This window comes from Leptodactylus fuscus, chromosome 4 (assembly GCF_031893055.1).
Source record: "Leptodactylus fuscus isolate aLepFus1 chromosome 4, aLepFus1.hap2, whole genome shotgun sequence".
Classification (NCBI taxonomy): Eukaryota; Metazoa; Chordata; class Amphibia; order Anura; family Leptodactylidae; genus Leptodactylus; species Leptodactylus fuscus.
Genome location: NC_134268.1, coordinates 53,600,463 through 53,619,584, shown reverse-complemented (window position 1 = coordinate 53,619,584; position 19,122 = coordinate 53,600,463). Strand labels below are relative to the sequence as shown.

The window sequence follows — 19,122 nt, the reverse complement described above, 5'->3', positions numbered from 1 at the left end:
CATCTCAAAGATCCTATCTATACAGCTAACTTATATAAATTCAAAACTTTTCCTTAGGCCCTTTACAGACGACCATGTTAGAGTTCAGTGTGATATCCAGGTTTTTCCCAGATAGCACACTTCCCCATTAATTTATATCGGCTCATACACGCAACCGTGTATTACTCCTTTTCCTGTCCAGTTTTGTTGTTGTGCTTCCACGGCTTTTATTAGTTCATTCATGACTCGCGGCCAGCCAACAGTCTTCTGCAAGGGGCCTAAATACATTACTTTAGAAGTTCTGTTTAATTTGTCTAATATGTGAAATTATCCCTCACACATCACTATCAAAACACCCATCCTATAGCTGATAAGACAGGTGACGCTGGGTTCACACCAGCGTTCGCGTCTTCGCTTTCAGTTTCTGTCTTCTGCATGCAGAAGACAGAAACCTGTCATACCGAGTCCGGCTGTGAGCGCCGGTGAGCGTTTTATGCTCTCCGCGGCGAAACCGTTTTTTTTTAAAACTGGACACAAAGTCCTACATGTCTGACTCTGTGTCTGGCTAAAGAAAAAAAAACGTTTCGCCACGGAGAGCATAAAACTCTCACCGGTGCTCATGGCCGGACATTTTTTAAACCCATTCAAATTAATAGGTTTGAAAAATGCCTGCAGGTTTTGGTCTCCTGTCCAATTTCTGGCAGGAAACGGAAACCTGAAAGCGAAGACCTGGGGCGCAGATGTGAACGAGCCCTAAGAGGATGAGTCGCTGCTCTCTGGAGGAGCTGAGTTCTTTTGCTGGTATCTACAGCTCTGCCAGCCCAGTTCAGCTCATTGCAGATGCTGATAGTCTCTCTATGTAAACACAAAGATAACATTGAGTTTATTGGAAGTCCGCTCTGCAGCATGTAAACTTTGTTTTTCTCTCAAAACGTGTGTAATGTAATATACATTTACTATGCATATTATTTGGTCTGCATTTACATTACATATCTAGTAATGACAACAAATAATGTTTCATGGTAAAGGCAATGTCTATATCTAGTGAAGTTCTGCATAGAGTCCTGTCCATCAAACAGTCAGAATTCAGGAAGTGAGAAGAGACAGTAAGCAAACTGCTGAGATAGATGAGAAAACCCCTTTAAGGCTCTGATAATGTCTGTTATTTCTCTATGTAAATACAAAGATAAAACTGATTTACTGCAAGCCATTGTCTGTTCTGGCAGCATGTACATTTTTTTCTCCCCAAAGCTGTGTAATACATGGACAAAATTGTTGGTATCCCTTGTTTAAAGGGGCTCTATCACTGGGAAAAGTCATTTTTAACTAATCACATGCTTGCATAGGCTTTAGAAATGCTATTTCACACTTACCTTTAGTATGTAGATTGCCTCAGTAGTCTCTGAATAAGTCCGTTTTTATTCATATGCTAATGAGCCTCCAGCCAGCACAGGAAGTTCCCAGCAGCCTCCTCTTTTCTATTATCTTCTATGTGTGTGAGGCAAACAGGAAACTGAATCATCATCAGCAGCAGTTTCCCATAGAAAACAACAGGGAGAGGAGTGCACGATGTATCGTGCACCAGTCTATTTAGCATATGAATATAAACGGACTTATTCAGAGACCACTGAGGCAATCTACATACTAAAGGTAAGTGTGGAATAGACTTTCTAAAAGCTATGCAAAGGTGTGATTAGTTAAAAAATGCTTTTCCTAGTGATAGAGCCCCTTTAATGAAAGAAAGACCCACAATGGTCACAGAAATAACTTCAATCTGACAAAAGTAACAATAACTAAAAACTGTTGACAAGCCACAAAGCTTCTTGGAGAATGTCCTATGGACAGATGAGACACAAATCAAACTTTTTGGCAAGGCACATCAGCTCTATGTTCACAGATGTAAAAATGAAGCACATCTTGAAAAGAACACTGGCCCTACTGTGAAACATGGAGGAGGCTCTGTTATGTTCTGGGGCTGCTTTGCTGCTTCTGGCACAGAGTGTCTTGAATCTGTGCAGGGTACAATGAAAACTCAAGACTATCAAGGGATTCTAGAGAGAAATGTGCTGCCCAGTGTCAGAAAGCTTGGTCTTAGTCACAGGTCATGGGTCTTGTAACAGACAGCTAAAAACACCCAAGAATGACTAAGAGGAAAACAATGGACTATTCTGAAGTGGCCTTCTAAGAGCCCTGACCTAAATCCTATTGAGCATCTTTGGAAAGAGCTGAAACATGTCGTCTGGAAAAGGCCCCCTTCAAACCCGAGACAACTGGAGCAGTTTGCTCATGAGGAGTGGCCCAAAATATCTGCTGAGAGGGGCAGAAGTCTCATTGACAGTTACAGGAATCGTGTGATTGCAGCGATCGCCTCAAAAGGTTCTGAAACAAAATATTAAGTCACTGAACCATCATTTCTGTCCAGGCCTGATTCATGAGGTTTATTTTTGAAGAAATTCTGTTGAAGCGAAAAGCAATGTCTGACTTTCATTTGTTCATTTTCACAGAATTTTTATTATTTTTGTCAAATTCAAGTTATTTCTGTGACCATTGTGGGTTTTTATTTCATTAAATAAGGGAGGTAAAAAAGGTAAAATAAATAAATCAATAAAAAGTGATCAAAGCAATAGAAATTTCCCAAAATGCTACAACTAAAAATTACACATGGCCCAGCAAAAAAAGACACCATATACATCCCTGTACACAGAAATATTAAAAAAAGTTATATTATATGATATATTATTATATGTTATATAGAATATGGCGACTTTTTGGAAATTTAAAAAAAAAATAGTTTTAGGAGTTAAAGTTTAAATAAAATCATATAAAGTTGGTATCACCAGAATCGTACTGAAACATAGACTACAGGTGACATGTCATTTTAAGTCAGAGAGAATGCAGTAAAAACAAAGCCTGTAAGAAAGTCGCACAAATGCACTTTTTCTCCAATTTCCACAATTTTCTCCATTTTTTTTCCACCTTCCTAGTACATTGTACAGAATAATATAGGGTACCATTATGAAGAACAATTTGTCCCACACACATTAAGCCCTCATATGGCTCTGTGAATGGAAAAATAACATTTTGGGGTTTGGAAGGCGGGGTGTCAAAAACGAAAATCAAAAAATGCCTGTGGCGGGAAGGGGTTAGAAGGAATCTGTCACATGAAAAATGCAGGACAATCTGCCGGTAGCATGTTATAGAGCAGGAGGGCATGAGCGGGTTAATGTTGTTTGAGGGAAAAAATTCAAGATCTGTCATTTATCCATTGAAGTCTCTGCTCTTTCTTTTTTATTAAACTGTAATTGTTATTGAAAGGATTTTTGTAAAATACAATACAACACAAGAGTTGAAAACCTAAAAAACATGAACGTGAAGCAATGCATATAATGTCAAATAGACTGGAAATGTATACACATCACAAAAACCTGAGAGTAGAAATGAGGGGGTGGGGGAGGAAGGGAAGGGGAAGGAGTCAAAGACCATTCAAAATACAGTATGCGTCCCAAGATAACCATATAGCCTGGAACGCCTCAACAGTATGATTAAGTGTAGCTTTCAAGTTCTCCATGATACGGACATCCTTAACTCGGGCTACAAGATCAGAGCCAGAGGGACGAGAGGCACTCTTCCATCGGAGAGCAATGAGAGTTTTGGCTGCGGTACAGAGATAAAGAAACAGTTTAGAGGTGTGCTTACCCAGATGAGCAGGGGGGAGATTGAGGAGATAGATGAGGGGATCTAAAGGGACACCTTGAATAATAGTATGTAGCAAAACATTGCTACATACTATTATTGTGGAGCTTTCCAAGTCCAAGGCTCAGATCGTGCACCCGGACTACAGTGAAGCCCGACAGCTAAACGTGGTAAGCTATATGCTTATTTTTTCTTTCTTTCACACCTTAAATAAATAGAGCGTCTGTAAGGGACTTGACCTCCAGCCAGAATGGACAGATCCCTGGACAGTCCCAAAAAATATGATACAGGGTACCTACTCCTGCCCGGCAACGCCAACACTGGGAAGAAATGTTAGGATTAAGGGAGAGGAGCAAGGCTGGGGTACGGTACCAGTGCATAAGTAGCTTGTACTGAGTCTCCCGGAACGTAACACAGGTCTCTGCTCTTTCTATGTTAAGAAGTCTTAAGGAGGCTGTTCTATGTGATTGACAGCTATCTATGTCATATAGGAGAGACTGTTAAACACTGATAGGACCGCCCCCTTGACTTCTCAAACTAAGAAAGAGCAAAGATTTCAATGGATAAATGACAGGTTATATTGAATCTTTTGTCCATAAAGGTACATATCAATAATTTCAAATGTAGGTCTCGAAACGCGTAGGCTTTCTGATCTTATCTACTGGATCCATGTTGTAAGACTTTTTATATGAAGTAAAAGTTATATTTTATCAATTTTGGAATTTTAGGTGTGCTGTATGTTTTTATATACAATTTTTGCATATATGATATTTCCTATCAGTCAAGGACTTCCGTGCATCCCTGTTATGGTTTGGGGATCCCTGACCACGGACTGGCCCCGGACTGATAACTTCTCAGTACGGTACAGGAAAAACATATATAAAAACAAACAATAATAAGTATGAGCAGTTTGGACCTCTAGTGTGGATACTCCTACACCCTGCCTCGCACAACTAGAAGTAGCCGTGGGCCCGACTAACTTGCCTGAAGGGGCACGAGCACATCCGGAGAAGTAGCTAACCTACCAAGGAAAATAGAGCCCCTGTCTAGCTTCACGTTTACGAAGGAGAGGCAGATACAGAACAAGCCCCCCACGGATGTCCAGACTTGGACTAACGGTGAACGTGAGTACACAAAAGCATAGGAAGAGAATAAACGTGAAACACAGAATACCTGAACTAAGCAAGGGATAGGGAAAAACAGAACTTAGGATTACACACAAAAAACCCCTACCAAAATTCCAAACTTCCAAACAGAAAAATACCTAGGGCTCGCTGCGCCCGGAATACTATGTCTGGATACAAGCTCAATACTTAGCGAACCAGTCCTGTGTGAACAGGAGCAAGAAACTGGATGGGCCAGGATGCAGATGGTAGCAGCTTCAGAAACAGGCATTCACTGAGAACAGGAACAGACGTTTAAGACCGGCATCAGGTAGCATGTACAACAGCCTTATATACTGAAGAGAAGGCCTCGCCCATGGCCTGTAAAGTATCAGCACTGCAGAGAACTTAACCCCTTCAGAGGCCAAGACACACCAGGCACTGATCCACCAGGCCACTCACCACGCCCGAGTGCCAGAGCAGAAACTGCATGTCTGGTGTGAACATTCCCCTGCCGTGCATCAGGTGATTCACGCGCTGAATGCCGTCCGGACACTCTGCGCCTGAACCTAACAGGCCGAGACTGCTGAGACCGGGTCATAACATGACCCCCCCCTTGATGAGGGGTCACCGAACCCTCAAAGGCCGCACCTGGTTTCTCTGGGAATCTCCGGAAAAATTTCCGCACCAGTCTAGCTGCATGCACCTCAGACGCCAAAATCCAAGAATTATCTTCTGGTCCATAGCCTTTCCAGTTAACCAGAAACTGTAACCTGCGTCTACGCCATCTAGAGTCCAAGATATTCTCCACTTCATATTCCAGATTACCATCCACCAGAACTGGCTCGGACGGAGAGACAGAAGGAATCAGAGGTGGAAGAAACTTCTTCAACAAAGCCTTGTTATTAATGGAGCAGTTGTACTCCCTATGAGGAGGCAATTTTTCAGATTGGGATTTGGAGAAAACAGAAGAAACATCAGACAAGTATTCCGGAACTTGATCATCTTCAGTCAGTACCGAAGACAGAGTAATAGTTGAATCCCTACATTTACACCTCCAACTGGTTAATTTCTGGGATTGCCAGTCAATTACTGGGTTGTGGGCTTTCAGCCACGGGTACCCCAAAATAACTTCACTTTGGAGACCCTGTAAAACCAAGAAAGTACAAAGCTCCTCATGTTCCCCTTCAGTCACCATTCTCAATTTGACTAGAAACTGGGGCTTGGATTCTGCAATAGAAGAAGAATCAATAGCCTGAAGATTGATCTTCTCAGTTACTGGAGCAAGAGAAAAATGACACTGGCGTGCAAAATCATAACTCATAACATTAACCATCGCCCCAGAATCAACCAAGGCCTTAGCAGTACACGAGGAGGACAAACTACAATCAGGAAACGTCACAGACAAGGAAAAGCGAAAACCTGGTCCAAGACAAACCTCTGGGTTGGACTTCACTGGAGGGCGCTTCAAACATTGCGAGATTAAATGACCTGGATCTCCACAGTAAAAGCACCTTTTATTTTTGCGCCGATAATCCCTCTGCTGTTCAGGAGTTTTGAAATGATCAATTTGCATTGGCTCAGAAAACTCATTATTTACGGAAGGGAGCGGCAAATTGTGTTTCCTTTGGCGTAGTCGTCGGTGTACCTGTATGGCTAAAGACATAGATTCATTAAGCGATTTAGGCTTTGGGAACCCCAACATTACGTCCTTTACCGAGTCAGATAAACCCTTGCGGAAGATGGCTGCCAGCGAGGAGTCATTCCACGTAGTCTGTACAGCCCATTTTCTAAATTTCTGACAATACACTTCTGCCTTATCAGAACCCTGCTGCAAATTAATGAGAGCATGTTCAGCAACACCTTCAGCATCAGGTTCAGAATAAATCAACCCAAGGCTCTCAAAAAATGAATCAGGATTTAGCAAAGCTGGGTCATTAGGGAGCAAAGAATACGCCCATTGCTGGGCATCACCTCGCAGTAAGGAGATGATGACCTGAACCTGTTGCTGAGGTGTTCCAGCAGAACGAGTTTTAACTGAGAAATAATTCCGACAGCTATTTTTAAAATTGTCAAACTGGGTACAGTCTCCTGAAAAACAGTCGGGTAACTTAATTTTAGGCTCCACATCTTGTGGCAGCCCTGCAGTCTCAAGAGCTTGTATGCGCTGAACTAACTCCTGATTTGAGAGAGTCAGTTTTTTCACCTGCTCAATCAAAGAACCAATAGCTTGCTCCATGACAAAAAAAACTATTGAAGGATCCCACAAAAAAAAACCCTACCAAAATTCCAAACTTCCAAACAGAAAAATACGTAGGGCTCGCTGTGCCCGGAACACTATGTCTGGATACAAGCTCAATACTTAGCGAACCAGTCCTGTGTGAACAGGAGCAAGAAACTGGATGGGCCAGGATGCAGATGGTAGCAGCTTCAGAAACAGGCATTCACTGAGAACAGGAACAGACGTTTAAGACCGGCATCAGGTAGCATGTACAACAGCCTTATATACTGAAGAGAAGGCCTCGCCCATGGCCTGTAAAGTATCAGCACTGCAGAGAACTTAACCCCTTCAGAGGCCAAGACACACCAGGCACTGATCCACCAGGTCACTCACCACGTGAACTACGCCCGAGTGCCAGAGCAGAAACTGCATGTCTGGTGTGAACATTCCCCTGCCGTGCATCAGGTGATTCACGCGCTGAATGCCGTCCGGACACTCTGCGCCTGAACCTAACAGGCCGAGACTGCTGAGACCGGGTCATAACAATCCCCCACTATATGTTGCTGCTCCTGAGATAATTTTACGGTAGAGCGTTTTTCTCTTTTTTTTGGATATATCAATCTGCTCAGCTCCTCCTTCTCCATAACATGCTGCCTGCAGATAGGACAGCATTATACATGTGACAGTTTCCCTTTATATAGTATTCTGCTGGTTCCAGCTTATGTTCCGCTGCACAGGCTTTGTTTATCCAGCTGTAGTGTTGACATCAGGTTGATGACATGTGACCATTGCAGCCAATCTTTGACCTCAGCAGTCACTCTGTGTCAACATCAAGATTTTTTTGGCCTCTGGTATACAATAGGGTTAGACCGCGCTGCTGCATACATTGGCATCTGGTAGAAGAGTGTATAATAGAGATGAGTGAGTACTATTCAAAACTCCCGTTTTGAATAGCACGCACCCATAGGAATGAATCGACGACGCGGGCAAAGTCTGCATGCCGGCCGCTTCCATTCAATCCTATGGGTGCGTGCTATTCGAAACGGCCGGTACTAGCTTATCTCTAGTGTATAACACCCACTATGATTTTTTTTAACGTATATCCCTATGGGCGATAATAATTTGTGTACCAAGAGCTATCCAAGTGCATATGATAGGCTAACAATGACACATGAGCCTTAGGCTGTGTTCACATCTGCACTGGAGGACTTAGTTTTGTCAAGTAAGATACCATGACGGGAAGCTTATTATAATTAATAGGAACAGAGAAATGAAAAGCAAGCAGCACATGTATCCATGTCATGACACACCAATTGCACCTAATGAAGTCCATTGACGGGTCCGTTGACTTTCTGCCACGATGTTCACCATTTCAGTAAATGAAATAATAGTGCAGCCTACTGCTTCATCCAGGGCACGATAAAAGCTGCAACAGAGATTCCCAAGAGTTCTTCAGCTGTAGGTGTAGATGCAGGCTAAGGGATTTTTCATACTTACTTATCAGAGTATTGTCCACAGTAAAAACAGAAAGCACGATGATCCATTATAGTGAGTGGAGCCATTCACAAGTCAGTTTTTTGGTAACTTTTCTCTACTTGGTCGTGCAAGTTTATGGCTCCATGCAAAAAAACTGACAGCACAAGGACATCATCCATTTTCTGCCTGTGTTTTATCTGTTTTTTACAGATTTATTGCTAGATGATCCTGAAACAAAAAGACAGCATCCCCCCCCAAAATGGATGACACACGGATGAGACAGACCAACAATGGAGATACTCTAGGTTGTACGTGTTTTTTTTTATAGCCTGAAAAAAGGATCATTCAGGTGACAGTAGACTAAAGGTGTGTTCACACGGTGTTTATTTCTGCCCCAAAATCTACTCCAAAAAATGCCCCAATCTGTCTCACACTGTTTTCGGTGGAAAGCAATGACCGATGGTTGTTTTTCAGCATGCTGAAAGAAGAAGCATATTGCCCTATGGTGCTGTGGCTTCGAAGGCTTCGGCGTGGGGCCACCCGCTGATCAACACCATTTAAAAAAAAAACAAACAAACCTTACACCACAAAAAAAAAAAGATTCCTTACATATCTTCATACATGAGAACATGAAAAAATAAGAGGTCTCAGAATATGGTACTTTTTTTTGGCATTTTTCAAAGTTTGAATTTTTGTAATGGTATTAAAATGTAACAAAAGCCATATACAGTGGGGCAAAAAAGTATTTAGTCAGTCACCAATAGTGCAAGTTCCACCACTTAAAAAGATGAGAGGCGTCTGTAATTTACATCATAGGTAGACCTCAACTATGAGAGACAAAATGAGAAAACAAATCCAGAAAATCTCATTGTCTGATTTTGTAAGAATTTATTTGCAAATTATGGTGGAAAATAAGTATTTGGTCAGTAACAAAATTTCATCTCAATACTTTGTTCTCTCTCCTTTGATGGCAATGACAGAGGTCAAACGTTTTCTGTAAGTCTTCACAAGGTTGGCACACACTGTTGTTGGTATGTTGGCCCATTCCTCCATGCAGATCTCCTCTAGAGCAGTGATGTTTTGGGGCTGTCGCTTGGCAACACGGACTTTCAACTCCCTCCAAAGGTTTTCTATAGGGTTGAGATCTGGAGACTGACTAGGCCACTCCAGGACCTTGAAATACTTCTTACAAAGCCACTCCTTCGTTGCCCTGGCGGTGTGCTTTGGATCATTGTCATGTTGAAAGACCCAGCCACGTTTCATCTTCAATGCCCTTGCTGATGGAAGGAGGTTTGCACTCAAAATCTCACGATACATGGCCCCATTCATTCTTTCATGTACCCGGATCAGTCGTCCTGGCCCCTTTGCAGAGAAACAGCCCCAAAGCATGATGTTTCCACCCCCATGCTTTACAGTAGGTATGGTGTTTGATGGATGCAACTCAGTATTCTTTTTCCTCCAATCACGAAAAGTTGTGTTTCTACCAAACAGTTCCAGTTTGGTTTCATCAGACCATAGGACATTCTCCCAATACTCTTCTGGATCATCCAAATGCTCTCTAGCAAACTTCAGACGGGCCCGGACATGTACTGGCTTAAGCAGTGGGACACGTCTGGCACTGCAGGATCTGAGTCCCTGGCGGCGTAGTGTGTTACTGATGGTAGGCTTTGTTACATTGGTCCCAGCTCTCTGCAGTTCATTCACTAGGTCCCCCCGCGTGGTTCTGGGATTTTTGCTCACCGTTCTTGTGATCATTTTGACCCCACGGGGTGAGATTTTGCGTGGAGACCCAGATCGAGGGAGATTATCAGTGGTCTTGTATGTCTTCCATTTTCTAATTATTGCTCCCACAGTTGATTTCTTCAATCCAAGCTGCATGCCTATTGCAGATTCAGTCTTCCCAGCCTGGTGCAGGGCTACAATTTTGTTTCTGGTGTCCTTTGACAGCTCTTTGGTCTTCACCATAGTGGAGTTTGGAGTCTGACTGTTTGAGGGTGTGCACAGGTGTCTTTTTATACTGATAACAAGTTTAAACAGGTGCCATTACTACAGGTAATGAGTGGAGGAAAGAGGAGACTCTTAAAGAAGAAGTTACAGGTTTGTGAGAGCCAGAAATCTTGATTGTTTGTAGGTGACCAAATACTTATTTTCCACCATAATTTGAAAAAAAATTCTTACAAAATCAGACAATGTGATTTTCTGGATTTGTTTTCTCATTTTGTCTCTCACAGTTGAGGTCTACCTATGATGTAAATTACAGACACCTCTCATCTTTTTAAGTGGTGGAACTTGCACAATTGGTGACTGACTAAATACTTTTTTGCCCCACTGTAAATATCGGTTAGGCTGGATTCACACCAGCGTTGACTCTCAGTATGGGGATTCCGTTCCCCTCTCTGCATTTTTCGACCTTTTCGGGGTAGAAAACGTGGACCCCATTATAGTCTATGGGGTCTGCAGCTTTCCTAGGGTTACCGCTTTTTTTACGCAGATTAGATTTCCGTTCAGGGGGATCCCAAAGAAGACCCCCCAAACTGAAAACCAAGGGCAGATGTGAACCTAGCCTCATTGTGCTGACCTGAAGAATATAACAAACATTTAATTTTTACTGCACATCGAATGCCATAAAAATTAAACCTTTAAGAAAATGTTGCAAATGCAGTTTCTCTCCAATTTCACTCCATTCTGAATTTTTTTTCAGCTTCCCATTACATTGTATGGAATATTATAAGGAACCCGTCTGGTTAGTGCACTGTTGCAAAGCCATCTATGTCAGCATTCACAAAAAAATTAAACCTTTGCGTCAGGGTACCGAAACAATGGTGTGGCAGACTGTTGAAACACACGGATCCAGGCGGACCCCATTGCCTATAGCGGGTCCATCATTTTTAAACCGAGAGCAGTAGAGAAAAAGGTCTTCCATGGATGGCTTTCTCCTCTGCCAATTTCTGCCAGACTATACGATGGCGTTCACTTCGACGCAGATGAGAATTTAGCCTTATAGATTTTCCTTGGGTTTTTTAAGTGAAACCCAGGAGGGACTACAAAAGGAATGCAAAATATAAAGGAAGCTCTTAAACTTCTCTTTTCTGCTCAATCCATTCCTGGCTTTGGCTCAAAGTACTGCAGCAAAAGCTGCAACAAACAGCTTTTCCACAACGTGGGGCTTTAACCTTATACTTACCTATAGATGAGACTCATCTCTAGAGTTCACCTCGCCTGTGCAGTTCTTCCTTGATGCTGGGAATGTAGACCCTGGCCTCACTGTGCATGCGCCCGAGGTCTGGCACATGTGCACTAAAGCCAAGGTGTACTTCTATGGCTTCACTGAAAAACTACGCAGGGAGCACAGCTGTATGGTGAGGATAAAGGTTTATTGTTAGTGCAGAAAAGGGTGGCTTCACAGCAGGGCAATTTGGGACTCTAAACCCCAAGTTAGGCTAGGTTCACACCTGCGCCCTGTCTCTGTTCGGGATTTCAATACCCGAATCTACTTACAAAATGCAGAGAGAAAAGTCCGGCTAGCATTATAGTCCATGGGGTCCGCAGGTTTCCATGGGTAACCGCTTTTTTAATCGGATTAGGTTTACATTTGTGGGGTCTCCAAGTGGACCCCATGAACAGAAACTCGAACCCAGGTGTGAACCTAGTGTTAGAGGTTACAATAACGTATTTAAAAGCATTTTTATGTGTTGAAAAAAGTCTCATGAATATTAATAATTTTAGATTTAATTTTCCTAGTGTGTATACAAAGTACCAACAACTGCCATAAAGGGGATTTATTGAACACACAAGTCCTGCATTTAGATTGCTATCCCGCTATTCCAGGCTGTCCTGATATTTACAGCTCCAACTCATCTGCAGTCTCTGGGCAGAGACTAGTGAAGAACAATGTTCATACTGGAGGTGCGCTCCCTGCAACACCATTCAGGCTCTGCACTGTCTCCGCTCCCAGTGTATCGCTTGGGAGCAGGAGGTGCGATGTAGTGACGTCACTTATATTCTGCCTATTGGTCTCTGAAGCCACCGGCAGCAGAGAAAGAAGACAACAGGTGAATGGAGAAAAGTAGTTTTTTATGTGATTGATACTGGGGGAGAGGGCAGAGTGGAAAGGAGACCTGATATGGGGGGTAAGGATGGCAACCTGGAAAGGAGACATTATACTGTGGGAACAACCTGCAAAATGTGCATTATACTGTAGGTAGCAAACTGCAAAGAGGACATTATACTGTGGGGGCAACCTGGAAAGGGGACATTATACGGTGGGTGGCAAATGGGAAAAGGTACATTATACTGTAGATAAACTGGAAAGGGAACATTATACTAGGGGGCAAATGGGAAAAGGTACATTATACTGTAGATAGCAAACTGAAAAGGGGACATTATACAGTGGGGCAACCTGAAAAGGGGAGATAATATTAGGGGGCAACCTGGAAAGGGGACACTATACAGTGGGGGATAAAGTGGAGCAGGCGTTATAATTTATGCGGGTCAGGTATTTCTAAGGGGTGCTGATGGGGGGCCATTTATGAAACCTTTGCACTGGGCCCACTATGTTAACCTCTTCTCTGCCGTTGGTGAAGAACAGGCTATAATAGATGCTATACTAGACTGCAGTACAGCAGCTCTGCTCCCTGCTCACACACTGATGACACTGCCTTACTGGTTCAGGTACCCGGCCCTACCTACCAAATCACTACAGCTACACTGACAATAGGGGCGACATGACAGGAATGAGCAGCACCTCAGAGTCAGTCATGGTGACATACAGAACACACATAGACCATGACAAGCCCTGAACACAACACACAGCCCTCGTTTCCCGGGCCTGTCACGTGGTCATGTATCCCTGCCCAGGAGCCACGCCCACGTTCTCGGTCACATGACAGGGAAGTGGTTCTGTATTGACGTCACGGCGGAAGGTCAGGGGAGCTTCGGAGAGGAAGTGAGAGTGCGAGGCCTCGTCCGCCATTGTGGAGAAGAGAGAGCCCGTCCAGAGCCAGAGTCAGAGCTGGGGGGCGAGGAGCGCCAAAGAGAGGAGGCCGCCGCGGTCCCCACCGCTCCCCCTGTGTCCCCATACACAGACACGGCGCCACATTAGTGTCCTGTAGGTGTACACACACATATACGTTACTCTATAGCTGCGCCTGGCACTTCTATAGAAGACCCGGCGGCACGAATGTCTTTGTAGCCGTATGTCCAGGGCGCTGCTGATGTGTACACGTCCGTGTGTGTCTGTGCACAGCGCTGCCCTTACATGCCGTACGTAGCCCCGCAGGCCTAGTCTACACGTCCGTCCCGCAGCTCTGCGCCTTGTCCCGCCTGTCCAGACGCCTAGAGAGTCACTTCCAGGGAGGGATCACACGGCGGCGGCTCCCCATCATCTCTGGCTCCACAGGAGAATGTCTGCGACCAGCGTGGATCAGGTAACAGAAGAGGAGGCCATGTCTGCTGCTCTCGTGTATCTGTTGTGTCTGTCACATGCTGGGGCTGCCCATTGCTCGGCGCTTCTTCCTTCAAACCATCTTTAATCCCTTAAGAATAAATTCACCATGTAAAGAGACATTACAATATAGACAAGTGTGTAGCTTGCCGCCTCCTACTAACCCCATCATCTATAGGTGCCATAGTGTGGTGCTACATATGGCAAAGACCTGTCATCTGTGCGCTACTGTGATTGATGATGTACCTGCTATACAGCTGATCAGCATGGGTGCCAGGAGTCAGATCCTAGGAATATAATATTTAAGCCCCCAACAACACGTTTAAAGGGAGTCTATCACCATTACCCAGCCCTGTAGATAGATAGGTTACTGTCACGTGAATCAAGCGATGGTTTCCCCTTGTGCCTCCATTGCCGAGATATCGCCATTTTTGGCAATATGCAATTGAGCTCTGGGGCGTTGCTGTTGCTCCAGAGAGGAAAACTAGAAGTAGTGGCTGGCTGAAAGAAAAGTATGGGCATCTTTATCTAAATATCAAACTTGGTCGAAGAACCTGTCACTTGGAAAATGGCGTCTAATCATTAGGCAGAATATTGTGGAGCAGGAGGAGATGAGCAGTTCGATATATGGGATCAATAGGAAGGATTCAGTATAATTGCTGCGCATGGAGTCCAGTGGGCGGTTTTACTTAATTGCTGCCTATGTCCTCTGTCACTGATTAGGGCCGCCCACTGGACCCTTAAGCCCTGTGTGAGCTGCAATTTGAATAAGTTATACTGAATATTCTCTTATAAAACTATTTATCCATCTGCTCAGCCTCCCCTGAGCTATAACTATATATCTGCCAACTAAACTACATATTCAATGTGGCAAATTTGCTTTAACCCCTTTCTGACATCCGCCATAATAGTATTGTACCCACTCAGAATGGATGCCATAACTGCAGAGACCCAACGGGTAGCGCGCACTATCAGTCAAATACCCCTTGAACAAAAAGTCATCCAAAAAAAAATGTGGTGCAAAAAAAATAAGTTATAAGTGTTAGCATATGGCGACTAAAAAAATTCTTTGCATTTTTTTAAAGTTTTGTATAGGTATTAAAACATGAGCCAGTTTATATAAATGTTATTTCTGTGATCGTGCCGACTCCAAGAATATACGGGACATGTCATTTTGGCTGCACAGTATAAATGAAATCTAAGAAGGTGGAGCGAATACAGTCTTTCTCTAATTCCACCCCATTCTGATTTTTTTTTTCTCCAACTTTCCTGTACATTGTATGGAATGTCAAAAAAAAGAAAGAAAAATGGCTGCAGCAGGAAGGGGTTAAAGTTGAACTTTCTCTTTTGCTTTGCAAAGATCTGTTTTTTTTAATCTCAATGTTATAAAGCTATATTTTGGAACTACCTCATTTAATATTTAATGTCAGCAAGGCCAAATCTTTGTTAGTAGCATTTTACAATCTTCTTGGTCCTATAGACTCCATAGAACTTACAAGGGCTGGATGCTTGTAATATATGAAGATAGATTACAGCTTTCACCGATGTGCTTACATATAGCGGGTCCGTGTTAGTTAAAAATTATAACCCCCCTGAACTGGGAAATTCACTGCCCCACACAAAATAATCATGTGACCAATGTAATATAACCGTATTCTTAAGTTGTTGGGGGTATTTATTAAGACATAGGTCTGTCTCTCTTATTGCTATATGCTGTATTATTTTATCTGCTGTGCTATACTTACAACATGGGGCACATATATAGGTGCCAGAAATCTGAAGTTTATATTTTATAGTAGCCACTGGTCAAACATACTCCTTTCTTAGAAGATGGTGTAAGGGTCTGCCAATCCTTGAATAGGTTCCCCCAATTATTTCAAAGCAATTGGAATTTTTATTTCTAGCCCCAATCGTTTTTGAGCAATTCGTTGAGTTTGTTTCAGTACCCAATATGCTAATTACTCTCTACTGTCACATGGGCGGTCTTAGACTGGTGCAGACTGCCTGAGACCGCCCATCTGACAGTGAGCCTGATTAGCATATTTGGTGCTGAATTAAATGCTTAGGATTGGTGGAGGCCAAAGAAGACCAATTCTGCCTTTACTTAAGCCAGGGTTTGGATTGGGCTTGGCAGAAAGGAGAAGTTTAAGTGTTCCTTTAGAGGCCATTTTTGACTTTGGCTTAAAGGGGTTGTCCCGGCAAAAATGGGCAACCTTTTAACTTTTTTTTTTTAAATCAGCCAGGGGCATTTAAAAAAAAAAGAAAGAAAAAAAAAGCATCCTCACCTGTCCTCAATGCTATGGTGTCCTCCTGCACGTCCCGGTTCTTCTGCTCTGGTGGTGTCTCTTCTGGAGTTCTGCTGAAGCCGTTGATTGGGTATTGAAGTAAAGGGATTGTCTGAGAGTTTCAGGACTCTGGTAGTGGACTGAGGATGGTGAAAATCAAAAATAACTATACTCTCCTTTCCTTGTCACTCCGCTGTTCAGTGCACCTTCCTGGCAGAAGTCCTGTGCTGTATGTGACTGCTGATGCTGAAAGGAATTGGCGACATCACTCACATCTGTCACCGGTTCCTTTCCTGTGGCCTCAGCGCTCATATGTGGCACAGGACTTCTGCCGGCAAAGGCGCAGTGCACACGGAAGACACTAGAGTGTTGGGGACCGGTGAGTGTGTTGTTTTTTTTTTTTTATTCTTTTCTTTTTCACCTTCCCCATTTTCCTAAGTCATGAAATTTGTGGACAAATCACTCTTAATGTTCATCATGTTTGGCCCACCGCATGTACTGAGTGTTGCCACCAGATGGCTTTGGGTCTTGTAGTTGTGCAATGTTGGACATAGACATTAGGTCTCCCTACAGATACCTGTAATATAAAGACCCCTTTACCCAGCCTTGTTACCGGGAACTACCAATACTAGGAACAGATCTTAGACTGTTGGTACCTATAAATGTGCAAAGATCACCCAACTGGAAAAAAAACCATGTCAGCAGCGCCCCCCAGGCCAATGTGGAGATGAATAATCTACCGATCACTGTACAGTAACAATGCCTTCCAGCCTCTTCCTTTCCTGATCGTTGTCTGCTGGTTTTGCCTTTTGTGAAAAGGGTTTTCTGGGAAAATGATCTTGATGTCCTGATCCTTAGGAAAGGTCCTTAATATGAGATTAGTGGGAGTCTGACATCCGGGACCCCTGCTGATCAGCAACCACTATACAGAGAATAGAACCAAATGCAGACAGCTCTATTCTCCATGTAATGGCGGTGCTGAATTACTGCACATCACATCCCATTCACTTGTATATCATTTGCCTCGTTAACCCCCATTAACACTTGATATGAAAACAGTGGTCCTCTAGGTTGGACTTTTACTGTCCAATCCTTTTATTCTCCTATGAGATAAGTGACGCCGGTAGTTTGCTGGTATCTGTCCGACTGTTACTGTGGCCCGTTCAGCACTAGAAACAATTGACTTGGGCCGAGCAGTGTAATGGGTAAATATCTGGCACAATTCCAGTTTATCGAGTGTGTTTCTGGTACAGAAGTCTTTGGGGATTTTCCGCCATTACATTGAGAGCCTGAGCGGCCCCGCTCCCAACTAACACAACGAACACATCCACTGGATCTCTGAAACCATTCATATCAGTGGCATTTGTGATCCGTGCGCGATCTAGTGGCCACCATCCTGAATCGTGGAAATTAATGGAGGCCCCAGCTTAAATCCCTATAGGCGGAATAAAGTTTTATTACTGAAGCAGCCAAAATTAATTTTTCATATGTTTGGGATTTTTTTTTTTGCAGCCCCATTTATAGAGACCGTGTGGGTGTTTTCTGTGATGCCGCCGTATAAGCAGGATGGTTACTCATAGATATGCCTAAGACGCTTCTGGTGTGTACACGTGTCTAGTAATGAGTAATGACTGATGAATTGGCCGACCAAAGACAATGTGTAATGGCAGGTTCTCACAGTCCTGATGGCCGTCATCTCATGCTGTTTTATTGGATTGTGCTGGCCTGGCCCCTCAGCAAGTCCTTGTCGGCTTCTCTTTCAGTTCTGCTTTGTCCAGGTCAGTTTGCAGTGTCTGTATACAACTGCCCATCCCATAGCAGAGTAATGCCATAGTCACGGGCCACTGGGGTGTTTTTGCCTATCCTTGGCCCCTGCCAGCGAGCAATGAAGGGGTTGTGGTACTCATTGCCAGACCGGAGCTTTGGGCCTGCCATCTACTATTGCAGTTGGCCAGAGGAGGCGCTACATTTTTTCCAGCAGGGTAAAAATACTTCCTGTATTCTTGAGAAGTAGTTTTAGGGAAGGAGGAAACAATTGCTGTTTTTTTATGCACGAATAGCAAACTTATGCATTTGTAAAAACTCCGGTTTAGGCACTTCAGATTTTCTTTTTCCTGGTATGGCGTTCACCGCATAGGACAAGTATTCTGTATTTGAATAGTCAGACGATACCAAAATGTTCCCTATGTTGTGATAGTATGAGCAGGTCAATACTGAAATTGTTTGGTTTTTTCATGTTTGTAACAAAAAAAAACCCCTGAAGGTAACAAATATTGAAAAAAAAAAGAAAAGAATTTGTAGGTTTCAGGGTCTTTTTTTTTCCCCTTCTGTCCTGCTCACTGTATGTGGAGATACATCTTATAGTCTGGGCATTTTGTGATCCAATGTGTGTGTTTTTTCCATGCTAGGGGAAGAATGAACTTTTGTTCAACTTTTTTATTTCACTTTTTTTTCCCCCCATGGCGCTTGTGTCTGCAGACATTAGATTGCTTTTACCGTGGAGTGCCATATGACTGTTTTACAGTCTATAGTAAAATCCCTGTTTTACTACGGTAGGCCTGGGACCGTCAGAAGGCTCACGGCTGTCATTAAAATTGATTATTGGTACTGCAAACTGAAAGTATTCAAATCCGCAAAAGGTTAAGTTTCTTTGATCAGAAATGTCTGTGATGGTAGACACTGCTGGTGGGTCTCTGTAGTGTAAAACATCAGACCTCACAGTGAGGGGTCCTGCTCTGCTCCGGAGGGGGTGACATGACAGATGTTGCCATGTGCAAGGATAAGTCTTGTGCATAGCGCCTGATGCTTATGGAGTTGTGATCTCTAGATGGGACTGTGCTACATACAGTACTAGACATGACTAGCAATGTATGGACCTGTACCTGGATGGGACTGAGCCATATACAGTACTAGGCATAACTA

At 43.4% G+C, this 19,122-nt stretch overlaps 1 protein-coding gene across 2 annotated transcripts in view; it reads left to right on the top strand.

The window, feature by feature from the left end:
- Positions 1-13,573: 13,573 nt before the first annotated feature.
- Positions 13,574-19,122, top strand: part of YTHDF3 (YTH N6-methyladenosine RNA binding protein F3) — a 30,155-nt gene continuing 24,606 nt past the window's right edge. Inside the window, exon 1 of one of the 2 annotated variants that reach the window (XM_075270391.1) lies at positions 13,574-13,898. In XM_075270391.1, the coding sequence (XP_075126492.1) occupies positions 13,875-13,898 (24 nt within the window). In that variant the 5' untranslated portion in view covers positions 13,574-13,874. The remainder of the gene's footprint in view (positions 13,899-19,122) is intronic. The other variant, XM_075270393.1, reaches the window with a different exon arrangement.